This window comes from Lytechinus pictus, chromosome 13, assembly GCF_037042905.1.
Source record: "Lytechinus pictus isolate F3 Inbred chromosome 13, Lp3.0, whole genome shotgun sequence".
NCBI lineage: Eukaryota > Metazoa > Echinodermata > Echinoidea > Temnopleuroida > Toxopneustidae > Lytechinus > Lytechinus pictus.
The window spans coordinates 15,770,466-15,793,305 of NC_087257.1; the positions used below are offsets into that span (position 1 = coordinate 15,770,466).

General features: G+C 37.9%; 2 protein-coding genes and 1 long non-coding RNA gene across 3 annotated transcripts; 1 reads left to right on the forward strand and 2 right to left on the reverse strand.

Moving 5' to 3' along the window:
* Nucleotides 1–14,154: 14,154 nt before the first annotated feature.
* Nucleotides 14,155–15,237, reverse strand: LOC135156421 (uncharacterized). Its single transcript, XR_010295558.1, has 2 exons — nucleotides 15,147–15,237; nucleotides 14,155–14,627 (listed from the first exon to the last, which is right to left on the reverse strand). It is a non-coding gene; the product is annotated as an uncharacterized LOC135156421 (long non-coding RNA).
* A 574-nt stretch (nucleotides 15,238–15,811) lies between these two features.
* LOC135156299 (uncharacterized) lies at nucleotides 15,812–20,669 on the forward strand. Its single transcript, XM_064108240.1, has 2 exons — nucleotides 15,812–15,911; nucleotides 16,733–20,669. Exon 2 carries the CDS (start codon nucleotides 16,927–16,929, stop codon nucleotides 19,168–19,170), a length of 2,244 nt encoding a protein of 747 aa, XP_063964310.1. The 5' UTR covers nucleotides 15,812–15,911; nucleotides 16,733–16,926; the 3' UTR covers nucleotides 19,171–20,669.
* LOC135156447 (uncharacterized) lies at nucleotides 19,385–21,249 on the reverse strand. Its single transcript, XM_064108952.1, has 2 exons — nucleotides 19,537–21,249; nucleotides 19,385–19,432 (listed from the first exon to the last, which is right to left on the reverse strand). The coding sequence occupies exons 1-2, from the start codon at nucleotides 21,247–21,249 to the stop codon at nucleotides 19,385–19,387; spliced, it is 1,761 nt and encodes a 586-aa protein (XP_063965022.1).
* Between the last annotated feature and the right edge of the window lie 1,591 nt (nucleotides 21,250–22,840).

A 22,840-nucleotide genomic window follows, 5' to 3' on the forward strand; every position in this document is an offset into this window, starting at 1 on the left:
TGGGCAATGCTTATGATGCCTTGTCATGGAAAGCAGTACACAGTCATCATGGTCATACGTGGCTCATCACTGGGCCCGATCACTCGGATCAGCCGGAGATCAAAACACTGCCTGGCTTCTATTGTCTGGCTGGTGATCAGCTCAATGATTGCGCATAAAATTACTCTTCAAACACCTCCTGCATCATTCGTGGCTTGTGAACTAATGAGAAGCATGAGAAAATGATGTACGACTTGGTTTATTAAAGTCCAAAAGGGTCTCAAATAAGCCTTAGCGGGAAAATAGGAGGAGTGCAGAAAAAAACCCTAGAAAAACCCCAAAGGGAATGGCCGAGCAATCGACCATGATGATCAAGGCAAGAACAAAATGAATAAAGGGGAATGGACAAGCAAGGATACCATATCCCAGGCCATACATTCAGGGGCGCTATTCAGTTGCGCACTGGCCACTTATCAGGATACCTCACCACCAGTAATTGTTCACAAATGTAATTTCAAGTGATCCAATCACATTTCAAGGTCATTACGCCCACCACTTTTCACCATAGGTTTTCTGAAAAAAGGAATTTTTAATCAATTTTCATCAAATTTCATTGCCTGCATGTTCTCCTTCCATCTAGCAACCGAAGCGGCCAAGCCAAATCGCAAGGCAGCACACGCCTAGTATGAGTAGAGGCGCTGGTCAGAAATTGGGAACGTTCCAGTTTACAGCCTAGTACAGGGACTGTCACAGTTTTCAAAGATTTCTCCACACAAGAAATCTAGGAAAGTTCATTCTCCTGTCAAGTGCCGACAGCAATCAAGTGCGCCTTGTCGCAGTAGACAGCTGCACATTATTTTTTTAAAAGAGTGCCCCTTACGATAGTAAGGCATTATTTTGTTTAATTTTTGATTTTTTTATACATATTTTGTTAAATAGCGCTTTTTACGTCAATTATGAAATTACTATCACAGAGTATGTTTTAATTGTAGTGATGTATAAAATATCATACAATATTTTATTCTATATATATTTCATAATAAAATTTATAATTATTGACGTCTTACAAGAAGGATAAGCGACTGATCAGGTGACGAGTACGCGTATCACGTGATCTGAAAATCAGCTTCGATTGCACTCCACGGTGACCAGACCAGACCTGCTAACCTCCGGGAATGAAAAATTGTATTCCTTCGATAACAAAAACTATATTCCCCCCAAAAAAAAATTCATTAAAAAAAATGCGCGGAACACGCAAAGGGGGGGGGGGGAATTGTCCTCCCCTCCCACAGTAGGGACCTTTTTTTAAAGCTGGAAAAAGGGTCATTTCTTGCATGTTTTGTCATTTCTTCCACACATGTCAATCAAAAACTAATAATATCATACAATAAAAATACTAAGTTCATTGACCTTAAAATATCCTTTGACCTTAATCAGATGGCCTGAAACTCATGCAAAATTATGAGTGATAATTGATTACTCTAATGTCTGAGTTTCATGAACCAATATAAAACTAACTTTTTTTACTTTCAAAGTTGTGACATTTCAAAAACTTAAAAAGATTTGTGAAAATTGTTCAGATATTCTGAAGAGTCGATCAAGTACTGCCTTCACATAAATTGTGATTCACATGTAGCTTACGCTAGACTCCATTTGCACAACACGGCCACGGAGCCAGTGCAGTGCAGCAGCGCGATCATCAGGGCAGGCAAGTCTTATCTTATTGAATGGATATTGTGCGCCCCTCGATCACCATTATCCGCCATCTTACTACCCCACAATACATCGCCGTATACATAATGTTGGAACAACAATTACATGTACAGCAGCCACGTGTTTTTATAGGACACAAAATGGCGGCAGACCGTTTATTTGCGGCGTCAGGGCCCGCGTCAGGGACTGTGGGGCGTTTAGCGTGTCAGTTTGCGGAAGTGCCGATCTATGCCAGTGCCACTGAGCTTCGAAATCGCTTTATAGTATGGAACGCCAAAATCGCAAATATATTTTTTTTAACGTAAAAAACATATATTTCTTAACTTGAAAAATAATATTAAATTACAGAAAAATCGTATGCCCGTATTTTAATTAACAAGTGGAACGCCTCTGGCAGTCTCGCCTGCATTACGCGATTTAATATAGCAGCAGTGCTAACTTTGAAAACTACTATAAAATAATCATTCACAAAAACTCCATTCATATAATGACATAATACCACGTTCATTGACCATAAATGACATTTGAACGGTGACTTAAGACTTGTCAACTACATCCATGTCCACATTTCAATCACTCTATCTATAAACTTTCAAAGTTATGATGGCAATTCAACAATTACCCCAACATGGCCTAAGTTTATTGACCTTAACTGACCTTTGACCTTGTGACCTGAAACTCACAGGGGATGTTCAGTGATACTTGATTACTCTTATATCCCAAGTTTTATGAACTAGATCCATAAACTTTCAGAGTTAGGATGGTAATTTAACAAATACCCCCAACACGGCCAAAGTTCATTGACCTTTAATGACCTTTGACCATGGTCATGTGACCTGAAACTCGTACAGGATGTTCAGTGATACTTGATTACTCTTATGTCCAAGTTTTATGAACTAAATCCGTAAACTTTCAGAGTTAGGATGGTAATTTAACAAATACCCCCAACACGGTCATGTGACCTGAAACTCGCACATGATGTTTGCTAATACTTGATTAACCTTATGTCCAAGTTTCATGAACTAGATCCATAAATTTTCAAAGTTATGATAGTAATTCAACAAATACCCCCAACTTGACCAAAGTTCATTGACCCTAAATGACCTTTGACCTTGGTCACGTGACCTGAAACTCGAGCAGGATGTTCACTAATACTTGATTGACCTTATGCTTAAGTTACATGAACTAGGTCCATATACTTTCTAAGTTATGATGTCATTTCAAAAACTTAACCTTCGGTTAAGATTTTGGAAATAATTCTCATAACATGGTCAAAGTTCATTGACCCTAAATGACCTTTGACCTTGGTCATGTGACCTGAAACTCAGGCAGGATGTTTAGTAATACTTGATTAAACTTATGTCCAAGTTTCATGAACTAGGTCCATATACTTTCTAAGTTATGATGTCATTTCAAAAACTTAACCTTAGGTTAAGATTTGATGTTGACGCCGCCGCCGCCGTCGGAAAAGCGGCGCCTATAGTCTCGCTCTGCTATGCAGGCGAGACAAAAATCATACTAAATACGGGAAAATTGTACTGGTTGGCAGGTCTGGCAGACCAACTGCCAAGAAAAGCTGGAAATAGGACTCAAATGTAAGTTTCCCTTTATTTCATTTTCTATATTTAAAGTAATGCCAAAATGAGTAATAACAATTAAAAATTAAAGCAATCATAAAAGGAAAAGGAACAGACCTGCACACAACTCGTATTTAGTGATATCACTAAATACTTGGGTATTTAGTGATATCACTAAATACTTGGGAAGTTGGGTGCAGGGAAACCGGTATTAATGCGGTATTGTCCCCTAACGTTAGTATGAGGTCCATATATGTTAATGTTTGGACCTCATATTGGTCATATGTTGGTACTTGGTACTACTAGACTAGGAGTGGCAAGGGTCAGGGGTAAGTGAAAAAAAAACTGTCCCCATAAACAGGGACAATCTCAATAACATGAATAAGGCATGATTTGTCATGTTTTATGAATATGAGGATATCCTTGTTTTCTGGGACAATCCCACTCACTCTATGAACAAGGTTATGGTAATATAACATTGGGACAATCCCAATGTTTGGACCAGCGCCTCTTCTGACGCCAGTCATTTTCAAAATATTCAATTTCATTCCCTCACCATACACTGCCATATTTCGGCGCTAGTGTAGTTTCGCACGTCCCCGTTTAATGCTTTTCAAACATGTACAATCTCACCCTGAATAATTCACAACCTAAAATACTTGCATCTGAGCCTCCAAAGTCCAGTAGAAGTTGAATATTTGCCGTTTTGACACTTTTTTTACAAAGTTTTACACCTATTTCGGAATTACTCGGTCGCTTGAAGCTCAGCGCTGCACATAAGCAGTCGGTAGGCGTACAGTACGTACCACCTAGTGAAGTGCAAGAAGAGCGAGTTTTTCTATGGTATCTCCAAAAAGATTTTTTCCCCCTCTTTCAGCTTGCACCAAGTATTACGGTAGTGGTTGTGCAGAGTGGTTGATGTTTGTTGTGTGAAGGTGTGTGTGGGGTGTGCGTGTGTGTGCTTGTTTGAATGAAATAAGAAATGTGAAAAATGTAAATCACACACACGCACACCCCACACACATACCTTCACACAACAAACATCAACCACTCTGCACAACCACTACCGTAATACTTGGTGCAAGCTGAAAGAGGGGAAAAAATCTTTTTGAAGATACCATAGAAAAACTCGCTCTTCTTGCACTTCACTAGGTGGTACGTACTGTATGCGTACCGACTGTTTATGTGCAGCGCTGAGCTTGATCAAGCGACCGAGTGATTCCGAAATAGGTGTAAAACTTTGTAAAAAAAGTGTCAAAACGGCAAATATTCAACTTCTACTGGACTTTGGAGGCTCAGATGCAAGTATTTTAGGTTGTGAATTATTTAGGGTGAGATTGTACATGTTTGAAAACCATTAAACGGGGAGGTGCGAAACTAACTGCTGGCTAGCGACCGACGGGTTTCCATTCTCGGCCGTTCTCTGATTGGTCAGTTAAGACAGTGCGGTGTCTGTGTGTTCCGTGTGTGTATGTGTGATGCGAAGCGTGCTGTACATGTGTTCACTGGATTTGTGGGCATAGACTAGATACCCAGTCGTTTTATTGATTTTAACCTTACAATTAATAACAACGATCAGGGATATTTTGTTGCTGTGTGTGCATGTGAAGGATAGAAGTTTCTTACAGCTCTTAATTAACTGACTCTCTTTCCAAGCTTAATATTTAAATGATAGTTGCTACATTCCAAGTTTTTGGAAAGGGTCTTTATTCTTTCCTCAGTCTATTAATTTTCCCATTACATCAATTAAAGAGAGTATTATACAAAAAAATGTCCACTGTACATGGAAACCTGCCATTCAATTGACTATATGTTTCAGTGTATAATGAAAATGGAAACATGCCGGTCAATTGACCAGTGTATAATGAAATGGAAACATGCCGGTCAATTGACTATATGTTTCAGTGTATAATGAAACTGGAAACATGCCGGTCAATTGACCAGTGTATAATGAAATGGAAACATGCCGGTCAATTGACTATATGTTTCAGTGTATAATGAAAATGCATGGAAACATGCCGGTCAATTGTTTCAGTGTATAATGAAAATGGAAACATGCCGGTCAATGGACAGTGTAAATGGAAACATGCCAATCAATTGACCAGTATAATATGAAAATGGAAACATGCCGGTCAGTTTACCATATTTTACTGTATAATAAAAATGGAAACATGCCGGTCAATTGACCAGTATAATATGAAAATGGAAACATGCCGGTCAGTTTACCATATATGTTTCAGTGTATAATGAAAATGGAAACATGCCAGTCAATTGACTATATGTTTCAGTGTATAATGAAACTGGAAACATGCCGGTCAGTTTACCATATGTTTCAGTGTATAATGAAAATGGAAACATGCCGGTCAGTTTACCATATGTTTCAGTGTATAATGAAAATGGAAACATGCCGGTCAATTGACCAGTATAATATGAAAATGGAAACATGCCGGTCAATTCTGTTCATTTTCTCTTTCTCTTTTGTTCTTTCTCTCATTGTCTATCTACTACAGACATATGTAATGAAGATCAGACGCATGGGGATTTTTTTTTTTTTACTTGTTAATTTTATTTATTTATTTCCGTTTCACAATTTTATGTTCTTTGAAAAACAGAAAGTGACAAGAACGTTTTTCATCAGCTAGATCATGATGCATGTATTAATTATTCATTAAGATTTCACATTGTGAAGAAATGTGCAAATTGAAAATCGCAATTTAACAGACAAATGAACTTCATTCTTTCATTTTTTCAATAAATTTTGTTTGTTTCATTTATTCACCATGCAACACAAAAATAAAACGTCAGAAATATAGTATACACATTGATATAATGATACATATAGGAGGAGCTGAACATAAACAAAATATGTTTGAAGTGCAGATAGCATCATAGGTAAATAATTCGAACTAAACCATTGGCTCTCTATATAAGCATTCATTAAAAAACCCAAAAATAATGCCCTATAGCATGTATATCATCTTGAATAAAATTTCAAAAACATGCATCAACTATATCTCAAAGAGGAAAAGTATACTAAAAAAAATACAGTATAAATCCATACAAATTTCAGGATATTTTTATGATGAATTGGGGAGTGTTAAGGGGAGGGGGGGGGGGCATCATGCCCCAGCCCAGTTTGGGGTTAAGAAAGTGTAAAAAAAATTTCAGTAATTAATACCCATTTCATTGCCTTGACAAATTATTGGATATATCTTTCAATAAAATGACAAATATTTTTTCCATATTTTCAACAACAAGTATTGTAAAATCAGAACAGCTTCGGATCGATAGAAATATCACTTCGCTTACTTTGGAAGTAGTATCTATTGCATTGCAATTAGTAATCCATATATATGTCCCATTTAAATTCTTTTGTATTTTATTATATGAAATTAGGTTTAGTCAAAAAATTTCTACCAAATTAAGAACTAAAACAATGGGATTGACTGATTGCGTGCATTAGTTATTGCCGCAACTTTCATCTTATGGAGACACATCATTTACACATGTATGAAAAAATGAAACATATATGACTTCATGTAATACATAAGAAAAAGGAAAGTGGAGATTTGACATCATCAGCCCACTATATGAATATTCATGACGATGTGCATAACTGTTTTCACAAAATATTGATAAACTTTAAAATTCAATAACTTCCTTATCTGTTATCCAATTTTAAATTTTCAACATTTTGCTCAGTGAATTTTATTACATTTACTTTATAACAATATCAAAGTAATGTGGAGGTTCCGGTCTGCAAACTTCTCTGTTGAGACTCCTCCTATACACAAAAATATAAGTAAATGAAAAAAATAATAGGCATAAACATTCCGAATTAAACCTTTCTTTAAATAAAGCTAGGGAACAGCTAGGTGTTTAGAGGGAATATACATTCGCTGATATCCATCTAAGAAGGCAAATTACTCTTCTAATAAATAAGTCCCTGAATAAAATATGCTTTCTCCACAAAATACCCCCCCCCCCCGCGATACCCTAACACAATAATGGTGTGTTAATCCCTTGTACTCAGTATTGATTTTAAGGTCATAGTCAGAGTCTCGAGGGAATTTAAAAGGGGATTACAGCGTGAAAGTTCCTTTTGATTAGTCCCATATCAATGACATATGGATAGTAATTAAGTCCCTTTAATAGTAAACTTGTCAGACATATCCTGCCATAATCAACAAGTATATACAGTCAATATAAAAAAAACGTCCAACTATTATGCTTTATACAGGCAACCCAAACGTCCACATTTTGCAATGAAACTTGTTGACAGGCATGTTTCCATTTTCATTATACAGTGAAATATATGGTCAATTGACCGGCATGTTTCCATTTTCATTATACACTGAAATATATGGTCAATTGACCGGTATGTTTCCATTTTCATATACACTGAAACATATGGTCAATTGACCAGCATGTTTCCATTTTCATTATATACACTGAAACAACCAAAAAATTACACGGGGGCGGCGGGCGAATTCGCCCCGGAAAGTCCAAAAAGAGCCCTGGAAAAGGGCTAAAAACATTCACACGAGGGCGACTGCAAAACTCACAATCGCCCCCGTCAACTAGGCTTGGGAGCCAGCGCCGGGTAATCGAGTCTACCCGATTCTCAATGCCAGAGTCGGGAGTCGACCCTGATCTCTGGAGACTCGAGTACCAAGCGGCGGCGGTTCTGAGATAAAGGGACTCGAGTCTTTGCCATGCTCTCTCATTCATGGACGAAAATCGGCCCCAGCGCCGACTCCAAGCACTGAGATAAAATAAATGTAGAATTTGGAGCCGAGGAGTCATATACTTCGAGCAGAACGTTTCTCTGCTTGTGTGCTTTAGGCTCAGTGTGACTGCATGTGGTATGGGGATGCATCGTGTGCATTGTGTGTAGTGTGTATTTCTGTGTGTGTGACTGTAAAATGCCAGTAGAGACCACGTGCGCATGTGTTGAGCGACACTTGTGATTGTATCATGAACTGGGATTTGTGTGTGGATTGTGTGAGAAGTTTGGTGAAGGTGTAAGATTTTGGGCGACTTGATAGATGATTGCTCCCCCCCCCTCCCATTTATCTAGCCCCATGTCGAGCTGCATGCTGCAGCCACCCATCTTGATCCTTCCCCCCAAAGCTTGTCTCTCCTCATTCCTTCTTTTCTTCCAAACTTTATTTCCCTATTATTCTTGTTAATTTCTCCTTTTACAAGTTGTAATTCACTACGAACTTCATTATAATTTTAATGAAGTGTTTATCACCTCTTGTTTGTTTTTAAATATTTTTATATCTCTGTTCAAAACAAGAGTCTCGTCTATCCCTTTTAAAAAAATCACGCTTTGATTTTTTTTATTTCATTCTAGTCTTAAATGGGAGTCTTAAATTGCCTTATTGGAATATTGGCAAGAAGTTAATAAAAAAAATGATGTTATTGTTCTGTCAGTAATAAAAGTAGAGATTCAACTATGGATATTTTTCAGTCATATTTCATTTAATCTTCGTTATTTTAATCCAAACATTCATTTTTTTTTCAATGATGTATTTCACCTTTGGCCAGTTCGCCATACTGAAAACGTAGACTAGCCCCTTAATTCAGGGACATCAACCCTCGGCAATTTGTTTACATAACTTTCTTTGTCTCCGTCATGTATTGCACAATCTTGAGAAGCACATGTTTGGAAATCTGATATTCTTGTGGTGGTGGTGGTGGGGGGGGGGGGGTACGAGATTGCCGCCCTTTTCATTCTGTTTTGGTTTGGCTGCCACATGGCCTCTCTCACTGTGTGGAGAAATTAGGTCAGGTAAAATTTGCAAAGACGTGGATAAGTTCATTTCAATTAGAGGCTGTGCATTGTGCAAGGCTAGGCATTCATGATGGATGATGGAAATTGCGAGTTTTGGTTCTGGTAGGCCTTTTTGTCATGAATCTGTGTAACTGATACGAACGCTTAACAATTCAATGACCTTTATGACTTATATCATTATTTTGTATGAATAATTTTAAGTCTTTTTTAAAAAGTGTCATTTAAATAACTTTCAGTCAAATATGTACGAAGGATATTTGTTCAACTTCATAACATTTGCAGGTACCTAATACCTATATTGTATGATAAAATAAATTACCTCAGAATTGTACAAATTCAGAACTTTCTTTTTCTTTTACATTGTCTTTAGACACGAATACAGATCTTTCTAGATTAATTTGACAAATGGGCTATAACACTAAATAGTAAACACGCAAAGCTCACGTCAACCAAGTATCAAACATTCAAACTTGGATTAATTCATGGAGGTTCTACCTCCATGATTTAATCTGAATGAATCAACTCAGATATCGTTCAAGCATCAAAATCCATCTATCATCACAACACTAAAATCATAAACAATCACTTCGAAGAAACAATGCGAAGGTCAAACCAGGGAAGTGTTATACTTCCCTGGTATATGCTAGCTACCGTGTATATATATACACACACACACACACACACACACACACAAACGCAAAAAAGCCGCGAAATAGCTCCAGAAATTGTAGCCCTGGAAAGTGGAAAAAGAGCCCTGGAAAATGAAAAAGTAGCCCTGGAAAATTTTTAAGTTTCTCCAAAAAGAGCCCTGGAAAGAAAAAAAGTAATTTTTTGGTTGCACTGAAATATATGGTCAATTGACCGGCATGTTTCCATTTTCATAGTACCGGTTAATTAACCGGCATGTTTCCATTTTCATATTATACCGGTTAATTGACCGGCATGTTTCCATTTGCATATACACTGAGCTGAAACATATGGTATACTGACCGGCATGTTTCCACTTTCATATTATACTGGTCAATTGATTAGCATGTTTCCATTTTTATAATACACTGTCCATTGACCGGCATGTTTCCATTTTCATTATACAGTGGACATTCTATAATGTAATGAAACACAAGTGAAGACTCTTTAATTGATATGTAATGGGAGAATTTTCTAAAACAAACCAATCAATTAATTGGAATTTAGCAATTATCATTAAAATTTTAAGCTTGGAAAGAGAGTCAGTTAATTAAGAGCTGTAAGAAACTTCTAGCCTTCACATGCACACACAGCAACAACAAAAAAACAATCCCTGATCGTTGTTATTGTAAGGTTAAAATCAAGAAAACGACTGGTTATCTACTCTAAGTCTCTATGCCCACACGTCCAGTGAACACATATGTACCGCACGCTTCGCACCACACATACACACACGGAACACACAGTCTTAACTGACCAATCAGAGAACGGCTGAGAATGGAAACCCGTCGGTCGCTAGCCAGCAGTGCAGTCGAAACTACACTAGCGCCCATATTTCTCATGTTTCTGACTCTGAGAGTGAGATCAGAATAATAAATAAATGAATAGGCCTAGCCTAGGGCCTAATATTAATGAATATATTTGTAATAACTAGTAACTACTAGATTGTGCAGGGTAAGTGCACTTCCTCGCTTACAATATGAAGTGGTTTAGATCTAGACCTAGGGCTAGGCCCTACGCCAATTTTCAAGGAAACTGATCCACCAACAATAACGTACCTGGCCTGGTACTTACACATTTTTGCTACATGTGGGACCGAATGATAAGTGAGGCGAGGTAACGTGGAATGAACACACGGCAATTTAAATCGAAATTAACAATAAAAGTTGTATTATCAAATTACAATGCACGAAATAATAAATTTAGATTATGAAAATTGTATTGCTACAAATTTAAAACATCACATTATAGCAATAACGTCTGAGATGGCTAATAATGTTTACCTGAATTCAGGAAGGCATGCACAAAGAAAAGAATGTAGCTAGCAGTCAATAACCGGCGCGCCGCCGTTGAATTACCTGTATACTGTAGCCTCGAAGATGAGAAGCAACCATAGATATATACTAGTAATATTTCTCTATGGAAGCAACATACTTTTTGTATTGAACATAATATCACGACTTGTATGGAAATTACGATACAAATTGTTAGAAACTATGGTCAGGTTATCGGAAACGACATCCTGGCAATCGAGAAGGTGCAAACAAGTGAGAAACATCATGGACCTATGGAAATATACAGAAAAAAATATGTATAACTTAGTGAAAGATCCTCCATCTTCAATAATGAAGACGGTATCGTCATATTTTCTCTCTCCAATCAAAGCATCAGCAGAGACGATTATGAAGGCGCAAGAACGTGGGGAAGCGACCCTGTCCATAGGCGGATTTTATTTAAGACATTGCAAGGAAAAGGAAAATGTTCTGTCCCCAATCCCCCTTATAAAACCCCACATGGATCCACCCGTTTTTTTCAATGAAATAAATACTTTTTTGTTTACTAGCTTGTTCTGACAATGGGCGATTACACGACCGCGGTGCCTGGGCATGAGCGCGACGTTTTAAAAGAATTATCCATTATTATATAAATGGGCCTATTTTCCTTTGGGGGAGCCGGGGAGGGGGTAAGTTACTAAAGAATAATTTTTTTTTAAAGGTTATGGAAATATGCTTATCATGTATGCTTCATAGTGCAAGTTAAGAGGATTTCCATTATTCTATTCAGAAATACAAGCTGCCCCCCCCCCCACTGTCTTGAATTAGAAAAAAAAATAAGTTCATGACATTCAAATAATATACTTCAACAAGTCAAATGTGATATAAATGACATTTTTATTACATAAAATAGAATTATCGACATTAATCATAAAAATTTTGATGTGAATCATCTGAAAAAATAACAATGTTTCATCAAGTTTATACAAACAGTCGTTACTCCTTTTTTAAGTAAGTTTGTGCATTGTATATATTTTGTGCTTGTGTCAGGACCATAATGTAAAACAGCCTCGGCTGATCATGTTTTATCTTTATCCTGAATAAATATGTTACAATAAAAAATAAAAATAAAAAAATACAACTTGGCTAATATGATTGTTATTTATATACATTAATTCATAGCGATGTCAAGCAAGATATAACATTAATTTTTACATACCATCTATAACATTTCTCAATTAGCATGTTTTTATCACGAAAGTGTAGTTCATAAAGCTATACAAAAAACCCAATGCGTTTAAATACAAAATCAAGATGATTATAATTATTTTACATGAAATGTCATATAAGAAAATGAATCATTGAGACCCTTAATCCCCCTTCCCTAAATCAGACATAAACAAACTAAGAATGTAATGACTAAACCTCTAACGATGGCGGTCTCCTGCATTCATTTAAACTGTTATTTTCTTTTAATTGAATATTGCTTCTTGTTGATATTTATTTGTCATTGCTTTATTATGACTATTGCTTTATTGTTTTGTAAAACTTAAATGCATCCCCTAAATGTTATGTTGCATACTTATCTTGAATGCAGTTCTAAACATAATAAAATCAATCAATAAAAAAACACGAAACCACTGTTATAAAGTCTTGAAATACAATGAAAAAAATCATAGAAGTTGTTGGCCAAGGGAAAGGGATTGCTGGGTAGGGTTATATGTTATGTCATATTTTTTGCACCTTATTCACCGTCAAAATATAGCGTTCATCTGCTTATAAAAGGTCGGAGATGAGAACTGAGTGAATATAATAGCAATTGATGAAAATGAAAGCAGGGCCAACTCCACAAAAACCATGGAAACCCTGTCAATCTTTATATCATCATACATGTCATAGAAATCAAGTTCACCCCAAGAATAGCTAGAATATTAATAGAATTCTGTAGCAAAAGGAAAGTTATGACATTTTAAAGTTTCGCTTATTTGCCCAAAATGGTTTAAATACAAATTATAGGCAGCAAGGAGATGAGAGAGCAGAATACGTCGAACACTCACTATTTCTTTTGCAAGTTATGCAATATGAGACGACGTCAATTAAGTAAATTATTTTCTCAAAAAATCTGAAATATTATTGGTTTCATTATGAAAGGTGTAAAAGCATTGTAATTTTGTCATGACTTTATAGAGATCCAGTCTTCTATAATATTACCAAATCTATATAACAAAATGAATCAATCTATATTTCATATAATGGAATTCAAAATAACAGTGAGCGTGTGACATAATCGGCTCCCTCATTTGCATACAAACCAGGGGGCCGTTTCATAAAGCTGTTCGACTTTAAGAACGACTGGTGAACCCTTCTTACGCGCTAAACCATAAACTATCGCCAATTAAATATACCATTTTACTACCACAAGAAAGGATCACCAGTCGTTCTTTAAGTCGCTCTTAACTTACGAACAACTTTATGAAACACCCTCCTGGATGTATATTGTTAACATAATTTGAACAACGCTGTTTACTGGGTGAATCGCACAGTAGTTTTAATATAGTTTTAAATATTTAATTGTCAATAATTTAAGCATGGTTGATTAAGATTTTAAACACTTGCTTAATCTGTTTAAACAACTACTGTGCGATTCACATAGTAAAGAGCGTTGCTTAAAATATTTTTAACAGTGGTATACGTAAAATTGGAACAGAGGTGAAGAGCCACTAGCGTACCTAAGGGGGAGGGGGGCAGACTGCCCCCCCTGACGAGTCACAACTCATGCAGGGGACGTATCCCTGCCCCCTGACGAGTCACAACTGATACAGGGGACAGACGTATACCCCCTCTTTTGAACCTGATGCCCCTTTTTACCTTCTTTTTTTGCTTGTAAATTTTTTTTTGGGTAAGGAATCCTTTTTTTTTGGTTGAAGACCCTTTTCTTTTTTGGCTTGTCAAATTTTTTGTGTGGTAAGAAATCCTTTATTTGTGGTTGAAGACCTTTTTTTTTACTTGTCAAATTTTTTTCAAGTAAGGAATCATTTTTTTGGTTGAAGACCCTTTTTTTTTTTTTTTTTTGGCTTGTCAAATTTTTTCGCGGACGAACTATCCTCCAAAAAATTTGCCCCCCTTCTGGAAAATCCTAGGTACGCCAGTGTCAAGAGCCATGCACCTGGGCCTGTCTTACAAAGAGTTACGATTGATCCGATCAACCTAAAGTATATGAAATTCCATCAATGACATTATTTTTTTTGTTCAGTAGGAAGTTGCACAATGTCATTTGAAAATCAAGAGAAGCAAGAAAACAGTGAATGTATGGATATTTTTATCTAAAACATATTTTGAACAAACATGTCTTTTAGAAAATTTTGACATTGTTGGATTTCCATAGTTGTGAGCGACTGGATCAATTGTAACTCTTTGTAAGACGGGACCCAGTAAATAACCAGTTGCCCCTAAGGAATTAACAAGCAAAAACCAAATGGTTGGCGGGGTGGAGGTGAGGGTTCCTAGCCCACTCGGCCATGTCAGCTATCTCTGGATCCACCCTGGCCTTTGTGGCGCCAATCCTCAAACAAAAAAGAGAGTCTTTCGAACGTAGTCCTAAACAGGGGAAAAGCGTAACGACAGAATCACTTTTTTTTTTCAAGAGATGAATAGGCTTGAAATTAGCACTATTAACCGATTAAAAAGTAGTTTAGTAGACCAACCCAAAAGTAAATTTACAGCAGTATAATGTAATTGCTTGATATGCCAGACTTAAAAACCTATAACATTTTTTATACCTTTTTTGCCAAATAAATATATATTCGACATGGATTAAAAAAACAAAAAAGCTCCGTTTCCGTAGTAAAAAAATAGCATGTTGTTTAAGCTTGTCACTCTAGCAACAAGTTTTTGTAATTGTTTAAACTCTTTAAACAACTTGTTAAAAAATTCAAATAGTTCTTTAAAAGGTTTAAACAATATAGTGGTTAGAGAGACGGGCTTAAACAACGTGCTTAAAATTTTAAGCTGCGTTTTTGCAGTGCCCAATATCATAATAAGAGTTTTTTTTTTCTTTTAGTTCATTACAATCTCTTCCATAAACATAGACATAATTTTTAAACAAACATTATTTACCTGAGAGAAGTCATATTCTCCAATTTCGTCCACCCTCAGAGGCCCGTTAGAAAAAAGATTTGTTACGATTTGCGGTATACAACTCTGGCATTCTGTTCAGGGGTCGCGGAACGGTTTTCAAAGTGGGGGGGCTGAGCCAAAAGTGGGGGGCTGACCATGCAAAAAATCACAATCCTACGGTCATTTTTACGTTTTTGTACACGGTTTTGGAAAAAAGTGGGGGGGGGGGGGCTGAAGCCCCACAGCCCCCCCCCCCCCACTTCCGCGGCCCCTGCTGTTACCTATACCATGATCAGATGATGATACAAGGGCTGCAACAAGTTTAAAATTAAGTTTTCCATGGTAGTTACCATGACGGCAAGGTTGCAATAATTGAAGAATGATTATGAAACGGGTCACTTAATTGTCATGCTTCTTTAAAAGAAAGTAGTCGGCACTCCAGTCGACACACTTGTTGAAATCGGCAACCATGGTTATTTTTTTAAACGTTATCGCTGCCTTTCCTCTTATACCTATTGTCAGTCATGTCAGGAGAGAATATAGTAGCAGGCATGGCAGGGGGAATTGTAAGATTTAGAAAGTGTATTTTTTCTTTGAAATATTTAACATGACGTCAGAGACGTTAATTGAGTTGTAGCTAGCATCATTTATCTGGGTCGATAGAGGGCGTTGGAAATTTGCCTTGCCAAGATCAACAAAGATTTAAAGTTCAGCCCGTCGTGACTTTACAGTAGAATTCAAGATAATCGGTTCAAGTCCAATGTTGTAAGTAAAAGGACCTTTATATTTCCGTAATGTAATGTTTAACTGAATATATGGAACCAAAATTAACTTGAGACGATAATTAATTTGTTGTTAATTTAGCTCATAACTTTGGTGAAAGTGTTTGGAGTTTACGTATAGAATACACGTGTGATAAACGTATATTGACATTGTACATTGATAGGTAATTGGACATGCACATGAAGAGTGTTGCGTAATAGCATATCGGTACGGTACTGTGTGGTAATCTCGCACACAGTGCATAGTAGGCTATTCATGTTCAGAGTTGTAAACGAAATGGAATGTCAAATAAACAAATGTTGTTCTTTGTTAGCTACATTTGGTTCTAGTTGTTGAAAAGGATACAGTATATGTATGAGTTTGGAAATAAGGCATTAAAGCCAGTTTTTGGTGCATTTTAAAGCCCTGATAATTACAAATAACACATACAGTGAAGGTGAAATAAAAGCCTAGTTATTGGTTTGAGTAAAGTTATTGCTAGTCAATAATGCCTCAGAGTATATAGTTTAGAGGCAAGGTAATATTTAAGTATCGTAGTTGATATAAAGGACAAATGAGACAAAGTAAAGGTTTTGTTTATTTAACCGCATATAGCAAAGGTTATTCAAGGTCATTTGAATACATTGACAGAATTTGATAGGTAAATTTGTTACAGGAAACCAGAATATTTATTTAATGCAAGATTCAAACGTCACAAATAATTTGTGCAATACATAGACTATTTATTTTATCTCATGCAAGTACATAAATGTAACTGCATATACAGATGCTTATTATTGTTTGTTTATATTTTTATGCTACAGATTGAACATGCTCGATGGTATGCTCGATGGTATGCTCGATGGTATGCCCAGATTGTATACTTGATGCATCGTATGATAACTGGAAATTCCGCGTCACCGAGTCTTTTGTTTGAGTACTGTCTACTGTCAAGTCACTAGTAGTTATAAGTCACATAAAGTTCAATAACATTCGTCACCGTCACAGAACAGTCGCCATGAGTGGATCATCTGAAAGTATCAAGTCCGAGGACTCGGCCAGCCAAGGTGGTAAGAGTTCAACAGCGTCATCGAGGATAAAGACGAAGGCCAAGAAGGCAGCCCTGGCAGCAGAGCTAGCATCCTTGAAGGAACAGCATGAGTTAGAGCTTCAAGAGTTTCAACTACAGCAAAAGAAGGCAAAGTATATGTTAGAAACTAAGCTCAAAGTTACAGCAGCAGAAGAGGCTGTATATGAACAATTTGATCAGCATCCCAGTCAACTCGACGTTAAGATAGAACCCACAAGTGAAGAACTTGGTCAACAGCAGCAGCCTGTTCAGCCACAGATTCAGGCCAGCGAGCGTGACAACAATGTACCGCACGAGAATTTGGAAGACACAATGCCATACCCGCAGCACAACCAAGATTTGTATCAGTATCAGCAAATACAGCATCGTTTGTTGGAAGCAATAAGCCTGTCAAATGTGGAAATCATGAAGTTTAACGGTAACCCTTTACACTATCATGAGTTCATGGCATGTTTTGATAATTTGATAGGCTCGTCTACACTAGACAGAGGGACAAAGCTCATGAAGTTGTATCAGTGCTGTGAAGGGGATGTAAAGAACATCATACAGTGTTGTATGGTAATGGATCCAGTGCTAGGATATCAACGCGCCAGAGAATTACTGAGAGAACGCTTTGGCAGTAGATTTAAGATAGGAGAAGCATGGATTGAACAGATAACTAATGGTTCAGCACTTCATGCAAATGATAGAACTGGACTACGCAAGTTTGCTGACGAATTACAGGTATGTCTTGAGACTCTTAAGGCATTGAATCTGACAAAGGAAATCAGCAGTAACAGAGAGCTGGTCAAACTGGCAGAAAGACTACCATTTCATCTCAAAGCTAGATGGTTGAAAGTAGTGAGAGACATTAGGCAAAGAGGTCGATCTCCAGATATCACTGACATGGTGAAGTTTGTATCTGATGCCGCCGAAGAAGTTAACGATCCAGTCTTCGGTGAGCTGACTGCGACTTCTCCAAGATCAGCATCTAAACCAAGCTTCAACAAGCAACATTCAAAGAGCAGCTACTCTACAGCAGTCACTGATAATTCAAGCTTTCCTAAGCCCAAGAAGTGCTTCAAGTGTTATCAAGACCATACCTTGTTTGGTTGTGACAGCTTTAAGTCCATGACACCTGATGAGAGATTTAAATTTGCACAAGAGAACAGACTATGTTTCAATTGCTTGCAACACGGTCACACCAGCAGATTTTGCAAGTTGAACAGAACATGCTCAGTTCCAGGATGTCAGAGAAAACATACAAAGTTCCTCCACTTATTTCGGGAAAGCTCATCACCTGTAAGAGGTACTCCGCATCAAGAGATAGAGAATAAAGCTCGACCAAATAAACATTTGAGATCTTCTTCCACTCAAACGCCATTTGATGAAATCCAAACAGCACAGAATAGCTTCATCAAGAAATCGGTCACGGGGGCCGGTAGGTGTGTACTCCCCATTGTACCAGTGAGGGTGAGAGCTTGTGGCGAGGGTAATGCTGTTGAAACCTATGCACTCCTGGACAGTGGTTCTACTAGCACCTTTTGTACAGCATCCTTAGCTAGGCAGCTTCATGCAGTGGAAAGGAAACAAAGTCTCAATCTGACAACACTGGAAAGGTCTAACAACATGGTAGATACATCGGTCGTGAGCCTAATAGTAGATACTGGTCCAGATACAGAGATTGTGAAGCTACCATGTGTTTATACTAGAGAGTCCATAAACATTCATGATTCCCATATTGCTAAAGTAGATGATGTGACAGGATGGCACCACCTAGATGGAATCAACGTCCCTATCGTCACACAACATGAAGTTGGACTTTTGATCGGGCAAGATGTTCCCGGAGCATTGATTCCCATGGAGGTTAGAGCAGCCGATGATGGCCCATACGCCATAAGAACCAAATTAGGATGGGCCGTGAGTGGTCCTGTTCAGTCTAAGGTGCTACATAACATACATAAAGCTTCTGCTAGCTTTATTGATAGTAATAGCGAGCTTGAAGATCAACTTCAAAGATTCTGGAAAATTGAAGGCACAATCATTCTTCAGAGGGACAAGGATATGTCTTTGAACGACAGAAAGGTGTTGAAATTCTGGGAGAATAGTATTGAAAGAGATAATGGTCATTATCAATTGCCAATACCGTTCAAGGAAAGGCCACCAAATCTACCAGACACAAAGAGTCAATAAACCTTCATCGGTAAGTGTCTGCTGTTTGACCACGGCACTCAAGACCTTCTTTGTCGTTCTAATTTGTCTTTCCCAAGCTCCACCCATATGAGAAGCAGTGGGTGGGTTAAACTTCCAGTCTATTCCTTCTTGAAGTAGGCGACCCTGGATTCTTTGTTGGTTCCACCGCTTCAGTCCTTCTCTCAATTCACGTTCAGCACCCACAAAGTTGGTGCTATTGTCCGACCTGATAATCTCTGGTTGACCACGGCGGGAAATAAATCTGTTGAGTGCATTCAAAAATGAATCTGTCTCTAATGAATGTAGTACTTCTATGTGAACAGCTCTAATAATCAAACAGGTAAAGATACATCCATATCTTTTTACCAAATTTCTTCCTTGCTTTATCATGTATGGTCCAAATACATCGACTCCAACGTAGCTGAAGGGAGGTTTGCTAGGTAACACTCTATCTGATGGCAAATCAGCCATTTTCTGTTCCACTGGACTGGCACGTAGTCTTCTACATGTAAAGCAGTTGTGTAATACTTGCCGTACTGCTTGCCTTCCCTTGAGTATCCAGTACCTTTCCCTCAGCAGCGAAAGCACGTGTTCCTTTCCTGAGTGCCCGGACAAGGAGTGATAATGTTGTATCAAGAGTTTCACAACATGATGCTTTGGTGGCAGGATAACTGGATGTTTTGTCTGCTCGTCCAGAGGCGAATTTTGAAGCCTTCCTCCAACACATATTAGGCCTCCGTCTGTAAACTGGACATTCAATTTGGAAAGCGGACTGGAATTGGCTACTTGAATTGCTGCATCTCCCTGCACAGCCGTGCTTTGCTGTAAGGCCTTGTATTCCTTGGAATATGTCTGTTGTTGGATGTACCTCACAATAGCCTCTTCAGCTTTACTCATATCGCTAGCATCAAGTGAGCTCCTTTCATCACATGTTTGTCCTTTCGTCTTGTTCAACAAGTGTTGTCTCACTCGAAGGATCCAGGCAACTACTACCTTTAGTTTGTGCCATGACGAGTAGTGTGTTAACAGGCTGTCTACTGTATTGGATTGGTCGGTGTCAGTCGTAAATACCTGAGTATCCTTCCTCCTTTTCACCTCTGGGTCATTCTCTTCAACAGTCTCAGTTGTAGTAGGATCATCTGGCCATTCATTTTCGTTTTGCTGGATGAAATTTGGACCTACAAGCCATCTAGAATTTGCCTTTAGCTCATCAGCCGTCATACTTCTCGTGACATCATCTGCTGGATTACACTGAGTCTTGATGTAATGCCACTGACTTGGCACTGATTGATCTCGAATAGCTGCTATTCTATTGGCCACGAAGGTATGAAACCTTTTGTCCTCGTTCCTAATATACTGCAAAACTATAGTGCTATCGGTCCAGTACACCGATCGCTTGATGGGTATTTCCAATTCCCTTCTCAGAAAGGCATCCAATTTTACTGCAAGAGCGGCCGCCATTAATTCAAGTCGAGGGATAGTCATTCTCTTTAGTGGGGCGAGGTGTGATTTGGCAATGATCAACCCACTATAACTCTGGCCAGTTGCATTCTTCAACACTAGGTAAGATGAAACTCCATATGCCATCTCTGAAGCGTCTGCAAAGTGGTGTACTTCATATTCCTTTACTTCACCAAAATTATGAGGTTTAACGCATCTGTTCACTTGAAAATCGGCCATCTTGGGTAGATCAATTAACCATTCATTCCACTTTTCCATTTCGGTCACCGGAATTATCTCATCCCAACCAAGGTTAAGTCTGGTCAATTCCTGCAGAATTATCTTAGCCCTCAAAGTGAAGGGGATAATGTAGCCAAGAGGGTCGTAGATTGAAGACACTATACTCAATATTCCTCGTCTTGTGGGTGGTTTGTCTCTGGGTCTGAACTTGTACAGCAAGCAGTCCATCTCCACATCCCAGGTTACTCCAAGTGCTCTTTCGACAGGTAATGCATCTCGATTAAGATCTAGACCCTTGATGTTTTTAGCTCTCTCTTCTTCGGGGATTGACTGCAATACAGATGGATTGGAACTGATCCATTTATGTAACCTGAATCCACCATCTCTGAGTACATTCATCAAGGGTCTAGATCTTAATCGAGATGCATTACCTGTCGAAAGAGCACTTGGAGTAACCTGGGATGTGGAGATGGACTGCTTGCTGTACAAGTTCAGACCCAGAGACAAACCACCCACAAGACGAGGAATATTGAGTATAGTGTCTTCAATCTACGACCCTCTTGGCTACATTATCCCCTTCACTTTGAGGGCTAAGATAATTCTGCAGGAATTGACCAGACTTAACCTTGGTTGGGATGAGATAATTCCGGTGACCGAAATGGAAAAGTGGAATGAATGGTTAATTGATCTACCCAACATGGCCGATTTTCAAGTGAACAGATGCGTTAAACCTCATAATTTTGGTGAAGTAAAGGAATATGAAGTACACCACTTTGCAGACGCTTCAGAGATGGCATATGGAGTTTCATCTTACCTAGTGTTGAAGAATGCAACTGGCCAGAGTTATAGTGGGTTGATCATTGCCAAATCACACCTCGCCCCACTAAAGAGAATGACTATCCCTCGACTTGAATTAATGGCGGCCGCTCTTGCAGTAAAATTGGATGCCTTTGCATCGTTTAGTTCAGCCCGTCGTGACTTTACAGTAGAATTCAAGATAATCGGTTCAAGTCCAATGTTGTAAGTAAAAGGACCTTTATATTTCCGTAATGTAATGTTTAACTGAATATATGGAACCAAAATTAACTTGAGACGATAATTAATTTGTTGTTAATTTAGCTCATAACTTTGGTGAAAGTGTTTGGAGTTTACGTATAGAATACACGTGTGATAAACGTATATTGACATTGTACATTGATAGGTACTTGGACATGCACATGAAGAGTGTTGCGTAATAGCATATCGGTACGGTACTGTGTGGTAATCTCGCACACAGTGCATAGTAGGCTATTCATGTTCAGAGTTGTAAACGAAATGGAATGTCAAATAAACAAATGTTGTTCTTTGTTAGCTACATTTGGTTCTAGTTGTTGAAAAGGATACAGTATATGTATGAGTTTGGAAATAAGGCATTAAAGCCAGTTTTTGGTGCATTTTAAAGCCCTGATAATTACAAATAACACATACAGTGAAGGTGAAATAAAAGCCTAGTTATTGGTTTGAGTAAAGTTATTGCTAGTCAATAATGCCTCAGAGTATATAGTTTAGAGGCAAGGTAATATTTAAGTATCGTTTTTAAGTTAATTTTGGTTCCATATATTCAGTTAAACATTATTATTGTGACGTATAACTACTAGTGACTTGACAGTAGACAGTACTCAAACAAAAGACTCGGTGACGCGGAATTTCCAGTTATCATACGATGCATGAAGTATACAATCTGGGCATACCATCTAGCATACCATCGAGCATACCATCGAGCATACCTTTCAAATTCTGTCAATGTATTCCAAATGACCTTGAATAAACTTTGCAATATGCGGTAAATAAACAAAACCTTGACTTCGTCTCATTTGTCCTTTATATCCACTACGATACTTAAATATTACCTTGCCTCTAAACTATATACTCTGAGGCATTATTGACTAGCAATAACTTTACTCAAACCAATAACTAGGCTTTCATTTCACCTTCACTGTATGTGTTATTT

What these genes read in the sequence shown, in the direction of transcription:
- LOC135156299 (XM_064108240.1), top strand. Translation starts at nt 16,927, where the DNA reads ATGAGTGGATCATCTGAAAGTATCAAGTCCGAGGACTCGGCCAGCCAA.
- LOC135156447 (XM_064108952.1), bottom strand. Translation starts at nt 21,249, where the DNA reads ATGAATGTACTCAGAGATGGTGGATTCAGGTTACATAAATGGATCAGT. An exon ending in TAAAGCAAGGAAGAAATTTG is followed by an intron (nt 19,433 to 19,536) that starts GTAAAAAGATAT and finishes TGCACTCAACAG; the next exon opens with ATTTATTTCCCGCCGTGGTC.